Raw genomic sequence first — 16008 nt, forward strand, 5'->3', positions numbered from 1 at the left:
CTTTTTAAACTCACATCCTCCACTGCTGCCCTGCACCCATCGTCCCTGCAGCCAAAGGTGGGGGATCACTGGCAGGCAGGAAAGGAAACGCTGAAGCGAGGTGCTCCACCCCTCTATCCTCTCTCAGGTACCAAAATCCGGCAGCACAGAGCTCCTCATTCCTTCCAAGATCCTTTCTCAGCAGAGCTCAGAGACGCGTGTGGGAAAACACCGCGCTCTGCGTTTTCCTGGCAGCGCCGCTCAGCCTGGCTGGGGATGAGCAGCGAGGGAAGAAGGTGCTGAGCTGGCCCAGCACCCTGCTCCAGGAGCCAGCACCCCTGCAGGGGCCACCCCTGTGACCCCCAGCCCCCCTGGGATGGACTGCTGGGGCACAGGAGGTGCTTTGAGGGCAGGGCATCCGCGTTGGCACAGCACACAGGGGCTGGGGATGTTTCCGTGCTGGAGGCCAAATTGATTTTTGTGGCGCAGTTTCCACATTAATGCACAGCTCAGCAGAGTCCAGCATCACACCCAACACATCTCGTGGCCACAGCCCCAGGGAAGGGAGCCATGGGTTGTGCTGGCAGGGCCTGGGGCTCCTGCCCTGCAGGCGCCGGCGGGATGGGAGGTGGAGGAACACCAGGGAGAGCTGGAAAAGGCAGCTCCTGGCACACACAGGGCAATCAAATACCTATTCAAACACAGCAGCACTTCATTCATATGCTGTTCTTATGTTCTCCCATCTCGTGGTTGTGTAAATAAGCCATAGAGAGCATTAGCCATGGCATTCTTCATAACACAGCCCTAATTGCTGGAGGCTCCATCGAGCTCTGTAAACAGCATTTTGCACTGATTTTGAAAATTAGGAACTGAAGTTGCACTTATGATAATTGCCAACTCGTTTTTCTCAGTGCTGGAAAACTCATTCCACCTTTGCTTTCACTTTGGAGCTGCTGAAGCAGTTTTTCAAAGGTATCATCACTTACTGACACACACATTATTTCTCTGTTAACAGAACTCAGGGGGGTTTACAAAGCACTCAGTCAAACAATTTTTTGCCTCCCCAGACTTTTGCCCTGCCAGAATTTGCTTCTCTGCTTCATTTGCTACCTTTAAAAAATGGTATTCTTGTATCACTAAGACACTTCTCACAAAAACTGGTATTTTTCCCCTGATCTTTTTTTTTTCTTTTACAGGGGAAATGTCTGTATCTGTCTTAGAGACAACCCTGCAGAAGATCTGATTGGAAAACATGGGTAAAAGCTGAAAGATTAAAAAAAATCACAGAATCATTAATGTTGGAAAAGCCCTTCAAGATCATCAAGTCCAACCTTTGACTAAATACCACCACACCAATCAAACCACAGCACTAAATGCCACATCCAGCTGTTTCTTGAGCACTTCAGGGTGACACCACCACCATCCTGGGAAGCCCCTTCCACTGCTTGACAACGCTTTCAGTGAAGAAATTCCTCCTGAGAATGAAGGTGCTGAAACAAGATTCAGCTGTGAGGCTGCAACTTGACTTGGAATCACATGGTTACAACACACAGACACAGCAATTTCCCTCATCCATGTTTAGGAATATCAAAATCTCATTGCATTTGAGTGCAGGAATGGATGATGGTGAAGGAAACCTAATCCATGTTGTCCTGGATTGCCAAGCAAATTGTATTCTATTTGCCATCTGGATGGCAGCTGTCTGCTGTTCAGTGGGCAGTTTTCTTATCTCTTCCACAATCACTCCTCCCTCTGGGGGGACATCTGCTGATAACAGCTATTGAATGTCCCTGCATGGCTGATAAGAACTACAGCATCCCACTGGGAGATGTGAGCCCAGAGGGAGGAGCCAAGCATTCCTGCCTGGATATAATCTGGAGATTCTGGAACACCAGCACAGCTTCTCCACTGGATTTCCCAGAGGAACAGCAGCTGCCTGATCCACTGGATCTTCAGAGGAAGAGACTGTGCCTTTCTCCAGGATCCCTGCTCCAGCAGAACCACCCCTGACACTCCAGGAGGGCTGCAGCCACATTTCCAATTAAACTGTTGCCAACACCCTGACCCACAGGGTGTCAGGCTGTGTTCTGACTCTGGCAGTGTTGTTCTAGTGTACTGCATTGATTATTTTATTTTTATTTTCTTCTCTATTAAAGAACTGTTATTCCTGGTCCCATATTTTTGCCTGAGAGCCCCTTAATTTAAAATTTATAGCAATTCTGAAGGAGGGGGGTTTACATTTTTCCATTTCAGGGGAGGCTCCTGCCTTCCTTGGCAGACTCCTGTCTTTCCAAACCAAGACACGTGTGGAGCTGAGCTATTTTTCTCCTAAGATGTCCCTCTGCCTAGGATCTGTTTTGGGCTGGTTCTCAGCCAAAGCTCAGTATTTTGATGCAAAATGTGTGCCATGGGGCACCCCTGGGCTGAGCCCACACTGCTGTTTGTCAGCAACATTTTACCCCATCAACCTGTCACTGAAACCAATTTTTTATTTTTAAATCTCCCAGCCAGGCATCCAGTATCCTCACCCTTATCTGATGGCTGCATATCAGCATCCCAGGGCTGCCCGGGCACTTCTGCCTCCTCAAGCATAATTACAGCCTCTTTGCCACCTAAAACCAAACCTTTCTGGGTGCTCTCCTGAGGTTTCCAGGGTTTCACCAGCCTGGGAAGCATCAGGGGGTAACAAGATGGGCAGAGTATTAAAAAGCAGCAGCCCCAAACCCTCTCCAAGACATTCCCAGCTCCTGCTCCTGCTGTCTGCCCTTCCCAAGGGGTGTGGGTGAGAGCACCCAGCCCTGCCCTGGGCTCTCCAAAAGGACTCAGGAGGAATCCTATTGGAGCTGCTGTGCTCCTGGAAGGTTCACACAGCCCAGGGGACTCGAGCAGCCACTGTGCTGTGGCAGGGCTGGAACAATTTACACTCCTGTGCCAGCTCCTCCCTGCTGCTCCTTCCTCCTGGTGCCCAGCCCAGGAGCTGGGAGAGCTGCTCTGTATGCAATGGATACATCCCTAAATCACCGTTTAATCTGGGACAGCAGAGATAACACTGGCATCTCAAGACAAAGTTCTGCACATAAATACTGAGCTGTAAGTCTGTCCCGAGCCTGCCAGCAGTTCCTGAGCCCCTGGAATACCTTTGCAGATGTTCACTAAGAAGGCATTTGACCTTTAAGGAGGTCTTCAACTACTGGAAACACAGGAGATGCTCTTATCACATTGCACTGGGTACCCTGCCTAGTGCTACCACTCTTAAAAAGCCCTTCACACTCCCCCCTGCACCCCCCAGAAAACCCCAAACATGTGGCAACTGTGACTGGCTCCCAGTTGTTGTCCTTGGATTTCATCACAGCCCAAATGAGGCTGTTCCTGGAGGATCACTTACCCTCCAGTAGCCAATGTTCACTCCTACCTGAGGACCAGTTTGGGACCTAAATAGGTTCCAATGAGTACCTTAGGAACCACTTTGGTTCCTAAATAGGACATTTGTGCACCTTGCTTGCAGGCAGGTGACCAAACCCTGTTTGCACCCACTGCCCACCTCTCAGCCTTCTCCAGGTGCCACAAAAATCCTTCAAGTTGCTGCTGTGGAGGCCAGCCTGTGGGACAGCCCACTGGCAGTGATGTTCTGGGGGAACAAAACAACCCCAAACCCCTAAATTTTATATATGTTAAAATTGAACAGATTAAAGCTCCAGCAGCATCCAGGACATGAGCTGCATGCTGCACTCAGCATATGGCATTGACAGCTGCAGCTGACTGACCACTGCCACAAGAAAAAGACCAATTTCCTCAAAGGACTGCTCAGTTTCCCACTGATTTGGTGATGAAAAGAACAGAGGAGGAAAGGGGTGAAAACATCCTTGATGCCTGCTCATTTTCTCTGTGCCCACAAGGCTGAACTAAATGATAGCCCAGCCATGTCATGCACACATCTTAGGCTACTTCTTCTCTCAATCTTCTCTTGTGGTGTCCCTTCCTGACTCTTTCAACGATTTTAATTTTTTGCATGTACTTGGAGCCAACTCTCTCCTGCCACGTTTCAGTGCTCCCATGGACTCTGGCAATGGCTGAGTTGTTTGGGTGTGACTCCTTCAAGAATCTTCCAGCTCAGTGCATTAAAGGAGTCAGTGCTTTTAGCCCATTTGTTTAACCATTAGCCCATCCATTAACTCTTGCCTGGGATTTTGCTACTTTTAAATTGCTCTGTCCTAAGCTTGAAAATATCTTCTATGAGGAAAAAAATAAAAGGTAGGATGTCATTTGAGAGCAGTGCTCCATCCTAATAAAAAGCAGAGTGTGCTCTTCTGTGAGACTGTGAGAGAGGAACCACTGCCTGTCAGGAGCTTGGGGGCAGGACAGGAGGGAGGCAGCCCTGTGGCAGGGCTGGAATAATTTCCTCTCTTATGCCAGCTGAGCCAGCTTCTCCCTGCTCCTGCTTCCTCCTGGTGCCCAACCCAATGGGCACCAATTGATAAATGATAAATCCATGATAAATCCATTTATAATGGATGATAAATGATAAATCCATTTTCATGTCCCCTAACTGCGGTGCATGCCCACAGCCCCACTGTTCCCCAGGGAGGGGCAGCAGTAATTGCATTTTAACCCTTTAACAAGGTCCTGGCAGCAGGGACTGCAGTAAAACACTGACACTGCTGCCCTAGGGGGGCTGGGAGCTGAGCCCTCCCTGCTGCTGCCACAGTGAGGTGCCTCTTCTCATCTTCCAACCCTTCAGTGTTTTTATGACATCCCAAAATAAATACGGATAAGGGCACCTCACCCCTCACCTCTACAACCCATCCTCGCTCCCTTTATCCCACTGCAATGGGAGAGGCCAGCAGTGCTCCTCCTGGGCACAGCAGCTGACAGGACAGCTCTTCCCTGCTGTGGTGACAGGGGCCAGCTCCTGCGGGCTCAGGATGGTCCCAGTGCTCCTGTCCAGACACACAGCTGTGCTGCACCCCCTCCCCATGTCCCTGTCACCACAGGGGCTCTGCCCGGCAGCTGCTCTCCCTCTCCTCCGTTTTCAGCTTTGCATGGAGTTTCCAGCACCAACAAGGAAATGTCATGTTCCACCTCCCCCAAATGTCTTGCTCTCCCCTCTTTGGAGGAATGCCTTTGTTTTCCTGCAATGAGGCTGCCCTGTGCCCTCCCCTGCATTGCTGCCTTGCTGGCAGCCTCATCCCTGGCACCCTGTGCTCTCCTCCATGGGGCCCTGGGGCAGCAGCCCTGCACTGAGCTCACCTGGGGCTGAGCTTCAGCTTCATTCTGTGCTTGAACTTGTGTGGGCACCACCTGCACCCCTCCTCCCTCCACTCAGCACCAGTGCAATGGGAACAGGCAGCACTGGTTGGCTTTGACCTATCCCTGAGTAAATCCTCACACTCACCAGCCTTGTCTCCGTGCACTCTCAGCTGGAGGGATTCCTCTGCCTGTTCCCACAATGGCTACAGCAGCCATGCAAGATCACAGAATCATATTTAGACTCAACCATAGACTTTAGAGCTCATCTAGTCCCAACACCCAGCCATAGGCAGGGACACCTCCCACCAGACCAGGTTCCTCAAGGTTTTTATCCAGCCTGGCCTTGAACACTGCCAGGGATGGAGCATTCAGAGCTTCTCTGGGCAACCTGTCCCAGGGCCTCACCACCCTCACACATAAGAATTTCTCCCTAATATCTGAGTTAAATTTCCTCTTTTTCAATTTGTAACCAATCCCCCATTTTCTGTCACTACAGTTTCTAGCAGAAAAGTTCCTTTCCAGCTTCTCTGTAGCCCCTTCAGACTCTGGAAGGTGCTCTGAGCTCCCCACACAACCTTCTCTTCTCTAGGACGAACAGCCCCAATTCCCCAGCCTGTCTCCATAGGGGGTGTGGTGTGCTCCAGTCCTTGTCCACTTCACAGCCCTTCTCTGAACCTGCTCCAACAGTTCCATGGCTTTCCTATGGACAAGTCCACCTTACATGAAGCTTTCCTCCCACACTCATCTGCTGCTCCCATCATGGCTCTGCTCTGGTTCCACACAAAATGGTTCTGACCTAACTAAGCTCAGGTTTAAACACCCTCCTCCCTCCTAACCCCAGCACTAAGTACCACGTTTGAAACCCTTCCCAGGATCAGGGCAGTAACCAAGGATGAGTACCCTCTTCCCTGTGGTCTTGGCTGAACCCCTGCATCTTCCTTCTCTTTATTAACCAACAAATGTATTTGTGGCCAGGAAATTCCTAGCTGTGAAATCCCCAAGCCTTGCCCACCTTTGACCCAAGAATCAGCTCAGCTTAGCCAAACTGTGCTCATTTAAGCAAAGCATCATCACTTTAATGCTACTTGGAAAGTCCTTCTTCCACATGGCAAGGCACAGATTCAGGGTACTTTGTCTTTAGGATCAACAAGTTCTCTGCCACACAAATTCAGGAAGCTTTGGGATTTCCTGTCAGTAGAGACTTCTCACTTTCTGGTGATTTTTATCTAAATACTTCGTATATAGATATCAACATCACTACTTCTAAACTGTAACCACTGGTAGGACTTCTCCAAAAAAGCAAAGATGAACTGCTCCCAAATTATGTATCCAGAGGAAAGCTTTAAAATCAAATGCTGTTGAATATATTTATGGAAGGACTTAATTAAGCTCAGAAACACACAATTATTTATTTCCTCATTTAAGGATCCCTATTTGTCAAGCTCCTCAAGGACAGTTCTCAGATCCACAGCTCAGTAGCAAATGTTGCTCTTACTTTCTAATTCCTTCTAATCTGTAATTCAACTTTATACTATTTTTTAAACACCTATTTTTATCTCTGGTTTTATCCATCTCCTAACAGAATCACTTTTCTCTCAGCCTGTAACTTAATGAAAATTCTTGCAACAAACACCACGTCTTTGGCCGTTTTCACCTTAAATCTGCCTGCTACTACAATAAGTAGCTACAAGCAGATCAAAATCACTTGCAGTAGGGCTCAGCTGTGGAGCTTAAGGGCCCCAAGATTCCTTGGAAAGTTCAGCTCCAGACTCCAGCCTCCCCCCACCCTGCCCAACTCCTGATGCTTGGAAACACCCAGAGATTACAAATGCCTCACTTGGCATCGTGTGCTTCATAACTGAAGAAGCAGAAAGTGCTTCTTAAGAAGTACAACTGACGAAATATTAACTTGTGCTTTTTTAATAAGGTGAAACAAAAGCATTCTAAATCATAGCAGCTTATAGATCCAAACTGTCCATTGCTTGGGAGCAGAGTGGGATTAAGAAGTGTGGAAACTGCAAAATATTAAAGCCCTGCAGCAATTCAAATTCATGACAACCCTTCCCACAGCATGAGGAATGCTGCCTGATGCTCTACTCATTTGGTCTACTTGCTCATTGGCAAAATATGAATATTCTTCCTTGGTAATGCCATATCCTCTTTTCCAAAGGGGAGGAAAGGTACAAAGCCCTTCTGATTAGCACACGGTAGCTCTTTTCCTAATTAGCAATGTTCTTTTACAGCACTGAGAAATGAGGACCTTCTGTTTACCATTAGTTGAGGTAAGTGTATCTTGCTTTTATTTGGGTTTAAGACTACTTTAAAGGAGTAGCTTTTCAGTTGCAGCATGGTTTGTCAAGATTACAATATTTATGACTGCGTAAAATACATAAGTAAAAAAAAAAAATTATGATTTGTAGAGTTTGTTATCAAGAGCTGAGACTTACACCTTTACAGCACTGCAAATACTGGTTTCCTAACTGCTAGTTGATAATTTTGCTGGCAAGAACATTTCATTATGCTTTTCTTTAATCTCTACACCCTTTTGTCCAACTAGTGAGAACTAGCAAGAAAGTCAGCTCTACCTGTGGTTAAACTGTTGTAACAGCATTAGATAAACTGTGCTGATTCTTCATTAAAACACCCTTCAGTTTGAAGCTACAACATAAGAGGCGATTCTTTTTGTTCAAAAGGAACTATCTGCATGCTCTGTGCCTGGAACACTTCACATTGATTACAAAAAATTTAACAATGCAACCACTAACATACCCCACTAATGAGAAATTATGAGAAAGTGTTCGATGCAGAACCTTCTGCATCAGTCAACTCTGATCGATAAGGAAGCTATCAATTTTGAAATTTAGATTTAATGCATTTTCAAGAAGCTAATGAGAAAGGAGCAACTTAAAATAAATACCATCATTAAAACTGCAAACTGTTACAATGATATATTATAAACTTGTCCTAAATAAACCTAGTGCTTCGAAAATTTACCAGTGAATTTGTATTACAAAATATGTGAAAATACAATAGAATACCACAAAACAACGTCCTTTTTTTGGGGTCAACAATGACGCCAAGATGATTCAGTCTTAACTTTTAAAATTGTTAATAGAACATATTGTAATATATAAGTTGCAATTTGGTTGAAATCTAGAGAACATCCCCACCAAAACTCAATCTTCTTCATTCCTCCTCTAAAACTAGTGCCAAACTTCCTGTCAAAGTTGGTATTTTCTTGAAGAGCTTTAAAATTTAGCCGTTACTTATTTTCTACTACTACATTTTGGCAGCAACTATTTATTGGTCTGTTATTGCAAAAAGTGCAATTTAACAATAAACCAGTCTGAAGGTCATTCTATGTCTTGAGGATACATACCATATATTTCTTTAAAAATAATCATACTTTTGTAAGCAATACTTTACAGTAGACACCTCAAATCTACCATAGATGTAAAACTTAAAACGAGAAAAATTTAGTCTCTAAATCTTTATACACATATTTATATTCGAGTTTCTATATATATTATATATATACACAAGCACAAGAGTATATATAAAATATATATAATCAGATTCAAAAAGAACAAAAACTGGGCACTGTACATAAAATCTTTTTAAAACTCAAACAATAGAAAAACTTTAAACATTAAACAATTTTAATAAAAGTTTCTGTACAATGCTAAGCAGTTTTATTTACATATAGAAAATGTAATAGGAGTAGTGTTTGAAATTACAGAACTCCTTAAAATTTCAATGGCAGGTAATCTGGAAAAAATAACAGCATTCCATTCACAAATATTTTCAAGCAATAAATATGTATTTATAAATAGTGTAAATTTACATCAAGATTAGAAACAAAAATCACAAATCTGAAGTTTATTCCTTAGTCTATGTGCAACCCATTTATCTTTGTGACTTGGCTGTTAATTGTTTTAAATTTTATTTAGGAACCAAAAGTGTAACCGTCATGGTTTCAAAACAAGACAGAAAAACATAAAAGCAGTAAAAAATTTATATCACCTAACTCTTCACATTAAAAAAAAAAAAAAAAGAAAAAAAAAAGTTGCCCAAAGAAAGACTTAAAATTTCTAACTACCTTACAAAGAAATGACCAGCTAAGCTAGTACTTTTTCCAAGGGAAATTCTGAAGGGGGAAAAATGGATGAAACCAACTCATCAGCCCAGAAACAGAGAAATACAAAAGAGGTGGTCTTCAAGTCAGTAGTCTGTATAATGTTGCCAGTTTTGTCAGATATATACAAAACATGGAATTATTTTTTTGAAGTACAGCTGGATGAGCTTTATTTGTTTTGAGTTCTGGAGTAGGAGGCAGTGCTCTCTCCTGTCCAGTTGGTTGACACTCCGCACTTGGAAGGTTGCATAGACACAGCTTTCAGCCAGCAGCCTTACGGGATAGCTACAAAAATCAGTGGTGCAGAACTGGGTCACTTCCTGAATATCAGAAAAGTTTTCATTTAATGTCCATGAAAAAATGTCAAGATGAGGAGGATGGCAATGGAGGAGCCTGAAAGAGAAAACATTAAATTACCTTTTCTACAAGGGTGCAAAACTCTGTGTTTAACTAAGACCTGCACAAACGTAACCATGAGAGTTTAAAAGTCACACACACACACTATTCTTTTTACACTTCAGGACACTTTAGAGAGAACAGTGGCATTTTTTTTTTCCACCTTACTCAAATACAACATGTATTTTATGAACACTCTGCGTTAGGATTTTGCCTGTACTGCAGACTGGAGTATTCTGTGGGGATGTCTGTGTTAATATGATGTGAGCAGCCCCAAGTCCCACTGTGGCAGCAAAGGGCTCCATGTGCCTCAGTATAGATATATCTTTATACAATCTAAAACAGGGATTCTCAACCTGTTTACCAATGGGGAGATGGTCCATTTGCGGCTCTCCAAAGTCTTTGTGGGCTTCATTTTCCCTCCTCCCCTCTACCTGAGCAGTAACATACCCCCCTGAGGTTAAGGTATCTGTGGAAGGGGTCTCAGATTCTCTGACATGGGGACCAAGTGCCTCAAGAATGAAGTGAGGTGTCTTGTTCCTGCCAGCTGCCAGGAGGTCCAGAAAATGACCTAAATGCTTCCCAGTATTGCACTTTGTGGCATTCCATCAAAGTACTGAGTCTCTGATGGCATTTCCTCCTCTTTTCCTGCTCATCTGTGGAACCCCTTCAAAAAGCTCCTCACAGTTGTTAAAGACACTTTAGATCATACCAGAGAACCTAGCTACGGAACTGTAACACTGGCTCATCCCCCTGTTTGCTCCTGGTGCTTTACCCCAGTCTCTCTTTGGCATAATTCACCTTTGCCAGTTGAGATTATCTTCATCCTGTGACTTACAACAAACCTTAACTCTCCTCCTACATCAGACAGATGTCACTTCTGGGCTATGACTCTTCCCAATTGAGTGTGTATCCCCTTTGAAAGAAATGAATGGCACAGCAACTTCATACAAGAACAATTATCAGTGTCCTTAGCCTTAAGTTTTGGTGGGGGAAGGAGCTACTCACAGGTTGAGAACCCTTGTTCTAGGGGCAGTATCATCACTGTTACCTATATATTGTATAAGCACAGACAACAAAACACCCCTCCCTCCCTCTCATCTCCATACAGAAACATTCTTCCCCATTTCCACTCAACTGGATGAAGTATCTGAGAACAGGTGTTTATTTATATGCTTTTCTATAACAGATCATCACTTTGAAATTGCAGCATTTCACAGACTATAATGACAGTGGACCTTCTAGAAGCATGAACTGAAGTTTAACCAATCCAGGCTCTGTGGGACTAATGAAGAGAATTAAATTCAGAGGACATGGTCCCACACTCTGGCCAGCCTCTGCTGATGAACCTTGAGGCCTTAATTCAGAAGGTCACAACTTGGCATGCTACCAACACATGAAAAAACTAAACACACATTTTCTGCAGCACCTGGAAATAAATCAAAAGGCACAGCCCTTACTGGGCTGTCATATTAAACCCAACATGAAATTCCCATAACACTTAGTCCAATGTTTGTCTCCTTTGACAGAAAGCCAAGCCTTATCAATACATCCAGCATCACTTTCATTGTGGTTACAAAAAAAGCCATCTTTGCCTGGAACAATGAAACCTGGGTGAAATGTTAGGACAGTTGTGCTGACGCAGTTCAAAGCAGGAGGCTGCCATATATAGCACAGAGCTACAATGGCAAAGAGGCTTTTTGCTTTAAATTGAAATGCAAAGGAGGCCCCAAGCCAAGAGACAGAACTGTTTGAGAGCATCCACTTGCTAAGCAGAAGGACAGTGCTGATTTGGGAGGGGATGGGTGGGGAAGGGGAAGGAAGGGTCTGAGTGCATAGGATGCTCTGCTGCTATACTGACTTCATACCACAACCAATGTATTAGAGATGCTCTTGAACCTGGTGCTAGTTTCTCCAAGCTTCACTGTCCTGATTCTTCCCATCTCCATCTGATCCAGTTATGGTCTTCAGGTGATCTCTATTGGATTTTTAAAGCCACAACTTTATGAATTGTAACATCATACTTTTCCTGAAAACTCAGTGGTTATGTTCTGCAGTAAGTTACTGTAGTATTTGACACAATTCTGACTCTTCAGGTTTTGTTCTGCAAATATCACACACAACCCAAACCTCCATTTGAATCAGAGAGTCCGTGGTACTCGTACAAGGGAGCACCAAGACAGTCTACAACTGCTTTACAAATAATGTATTTATGCACCCACTTATTAATTTGACTTACTAATGTAAATTGATCATAGACTTGCATCAAGTCCTCCATTTTGTACTGTTCTAGCACCACAAAGTTTTCCAGGTTCGTGCTTATCTTTCGTGCACAGTCTTGGCAATGTACAACATAGGTCTTTCGAGAGTTGCTCTCACTAGTGACAAAAAGCAGATCAAAGACTTCCACCTATTAGACAGGAAACAGAAAGCCAAGCGTTACAATTTCATTTTTTAAAAAGTTAAAACCATGAGAATGGCGTTTTCTTCAAGATTTACAAGCTTACCCTGTGCATGCAAAGAGAAAAATTAGATTTGTTCAGGGAAAATCCATTCTCCTAAGGCTTGGGCAGAGAAGTGAAGCAGTGTAAAACCACTAATATTACACTTAGGGTGTCTGCATGAACAGCACCATGGGAAAGCTTTGGGTCAATATTGACAAAGCAGGATTCATCTGCTGAATAGTAAGGTGAGGATTTCAAAAAATTATACTTATTTTTCCTTTTTACTGTCTGCTAAAGAAGTCTGTTTTTTCCTTACTACTGAGCCACATGCTCATCCTGCCCAAGAATCTCTGTCAGAGGATAACTAGAAATGTATTTTCAGGGGGTAGGAAAATGTTATTTTCTTTTAAACTTCATGAAAATTATTATCTAATACTTTGAAGCAACTATTAACAGTAAGTAGAATGAAAAAATGCAGCAAAAAGGGATGTCCTGCAGAAAAAAAGGACTTAAGTTCTCTCTCTTCTGGGTGTGTTGGTGACTTCTGAAAGGAAGACCAATGTACCTTTAAAATGAAGCTCAGCAGATCAAATTTTATGCAGGAAGGGACAACAACATTTTATAATAACTGAAAATTGAAAATCGACCCAGTGAAAAACAATATTGTGGAAGTGCTGTGGGAGAGCCTTCAGCAAAATACAGCCCATGTCCAGAAAAACATCTGGATGAGCTCCTGGAAGGCACCACTGCACCACACAGATGTGCTTACGGCACAGAGCAGATGCTGCAGCTTAGAAGCAAACTTTAAACATCATCAACAACAAAAGACAGGGCAAAATTTAAATAAATATTACAAGAGTAGATGACCCAAAACATTTTCACTGACCTCACAAATGCTACAGTAATGAGCTGGCTCATCCTTTGCTCGTCCATGCCAGACAATCTCCTTTCCTGCAGCAATCAGAGCTTCCCTCAGTGTCTGACACTGTTTGAGAGTTCTTAACAGGCAGTACCTGCAAGCAAAAGCAGTTGTGTGTTCAGGTCAACATTCAACTGGACAGCAGAACTCAAGAAGGCTTCAGCTTTTTCCAAGACCATGCACTTGGAGCTTCCTCTTCCTCTGGGATTCCAGAAACAGCTGCCTAGAAAGAATCACTGGACCCATGGCTTGGGGAAAAGTCAGACCTTGTGCTTCTGGACCTCCTTCAGGACTGCCCCTTGCCCTGCAAACAGGCTGTACCTTTCATTTTTGACTGAAATACATGAATGCTCTTTTAAGCACAACAGAACAATGTGTTTTCAAAAGCAATCCACGTATTTTATTTTGAACTATAACTTTGTCAGCAAAAAGTTAGCTTGAACTGCCAAGTTCAGCACGGCTGTTTACATTTGTGTGACTATAGCCTGATCCAAAGGACTCTTTTAACATCCTAAAACTCCTGTTACTTTCTCAGCACTATTAAAACTTTATTATCCCAAGTTTTTTGAAACCCCAAGTTCTGTCAGGAATCACTTTACACACAGTGGGAATAGAATCTATGAACATGTATCTTCTCCCATGAAAAAGGACAGGTTGGTATTATGAAAAAAAAATTGACAAAAAAATAATTCTAGCACTGATTTTATGAATGAAGAGAATAACTGTTCAAATGTCAAATTAAAACCCACAATTCCCTGCCATACCCCCTGAAAAGGAAAAAAAAAAAAAACCTGAATAATTTTATATCACAATTTTATACAGTTCTTGTCCTTACAAGAAAATGCAACTTTTTTTCTAGCATTTTATGAACTATGTATGTTCTTCAAAAAAAACCTGACAAAATAGGTCGCCAAATTTCTAAATTACAATGTTATTTACAGTTATTTTAGCTCTCAGCTACTCTATTTATTTGAGCTGCAGCCTTTGCAGGCTTCAATTTTCTCCTCCACAGGGTGGTTATGTTACATGCTCATTAGAAGCAGAAGAAAGACTGAAAAAACTTAAGGGTAAAAAAAAACACTGGACAGAAAATGAAGTGCTCAAGACTTCTATCAATTGTTTTCAACTTGAACCTTCTCCCATTAGAGCCTGAAACATGTAATGCATTCTCTATTTTAAAAAACCACCACATTTCTTTCATGTGTTTCCAAGTAGTTAATAAAATCCCAGGGTTCTGAAATACTCTCCTCTTGTTTTACACTCATACTGTTCATCTTCACTAAAAACAGTGGCTTCACTATGGCTTCACTAACACCCTCACTGTAAGGATAACACAAAACTGAAAGTGTGTTTCCCTGTTAAACATCTCATTTTCATGTACCCAATTCCAAGAAAATTATGCAGCTCCTTGAGCTGTAACTCCTTCAACACTTTTGAAGTTTGATGTGAATGTGAGTTATGATGTTAAGGCCAACCACAGGTGATAGATTAAATACTAATTCGTTCAACTGTTGGGTTATTGTGCTCCTGACAAGCTCAGTAATTTTGGAAAAGCATTCATTTATGCAATACAGCCTGATTATTTAAAATAAACTTAAAAGCTACCATTCTTCTTTTCTGCTGTTACCTGGAAAAGTCTTTGGGCATTCCCAAGAGCAACTGCAAGCACAACTGCACATCTGCCACCATTGTTCCTCACTCATGACTTCTAAAGACTTTTCAAAGTGTTATTATGTTCAAAGTGTTTTCTATTGCTACAGTTATGAACAAAAACCTGCCCAGAATGAACCCACTTACAACACTGCTCCAATGCTTGCCAAATTCACAAACAAAGCAGAAAACAATAGATTGAAGGTGAACTCCCCCCTCCTTGGATAAAATTCAGGTCCCAGTAATGAAACTTGAAAATGTAAATGTAAAATAACTATTTCATGCATTTAAATATGAGAGAAAGGATACAAACTATCACTGTGAATATGCAGCACAATTTCCTGAAGTTTGGGAAGCCTTAAGAAAGCCAAAAAGGTTCCTCGCAAAGTGACAGTGTGCAAGTTCAATGGGGTCAGCTTTTAGTACTGCAGGCCAGTTTTTATTCTGGCACAGTGAGAATTCAATTGAAGAAAATCTAGACCATCCCCCTCTCAAAGTCTTTGCAGGTATGGCATAAAGATATGAGTAAATCATGTCCAGTCAAATTCAAATATTCAAGAGAAGAGAATTAAAAATGGACATAATCCTGATTTATTCGAGAAGAGCAGTGATAAAGCCATTTAAATACATAGATATTCAGTAAAACTTCTCAAAAGTGTGGAGACCATCCCAATGGCAATGCAGAACTGATCTCTTGTACCTTCCAGTAATACATCTTCCTTGATACTGAAAAGTATTTTACCTAACTTCATGATTTTGTGCAAAATAATTTCTCCCATGTCATGTTCTTTTACATTTCTGAAACTATTTCTGTAATAGAACTTAGTATTTCAGTTACTTTGGAATTAATTTTTAAGCTTTTATTACTATGCTCATTCTACCTCTAAAATTCTTCTCTTCCTCAGATGCATTTGTAAAAGTCCTTCTGGCTCCCATCTAAGAGGTTTGCAGTTAATTTTTCTTTTTGTGAGGGCTGTCCTCCCTCAGCCAAGTTTTAAATAATTTTTTTCTGCTCAGTTCCTGCTCACACTTCTACTGTTAAAACCAAATCTTTAAGAAACATCTCATGAGAAAGTTTCAGGTTTTGCCCTTTGACTTTTATCTTGCAAGACAGCACTGAACTGCACATTAACTAAAAATATAATGAGGCATCAGATTTCTTCCAAAAGCAAAGTTTCCTTCTATTACTTTTCCTCTTTTGCTACTCCATTTGCTACTCCATTTCTTTTATCACTAAC

The 16008-nt window shown here is 42.5% G+C and overlaps 1 protein-coding gene across 5 annotated transcripts in view; it reads right to left on the minus strand.

The window, feature by feature from the left end:
* Window positions 1-7503: 7503 nt before the first annotated feature.
* Window positions 7504-16008, minus strand: part of KDM6A (lysine demethylase 6A) — a 153599-nt gene continuing 145094 nt past the window's right edge. For 4 of the 5 annotated variants that reach the window (XM_036389091.2, XM_036389098.2, XM_036389107.2 and 1 more), the window contains 3 exons: window positions 13088-13214; window positions 11997-12167; window positions 7504-9754 (listed from right to left, as the gene is read on the minus strand). In XM_036389091.2, the coding sequence (XP_036244984.1) occupies window positions 9725-9754; window positions 11997-12167; window positions 13088-13214 (328 nt within the window). In that variant the 3' untranslated portion in view covers window positions 7504-9724. The other variant, XM_054514067.1, reaches the window with a different exon arrangement.

This window comes from Molothrus ater, chromosome 2 (assembly GCF_012460135.2).
Source record: "Molothrus ater isolate BHLD 08-10-18 breed brown headed cowbird chromosome 2, BPBGC_Mater_1.1, whole genome shotgun sequence".
In the NCBI taxonomy this organism is placed as follows: Eukaryota; Metazoa; Chordata; class Aves; order Passeriformes; family Icteridae; genus Molothrus; species Molothrus ater.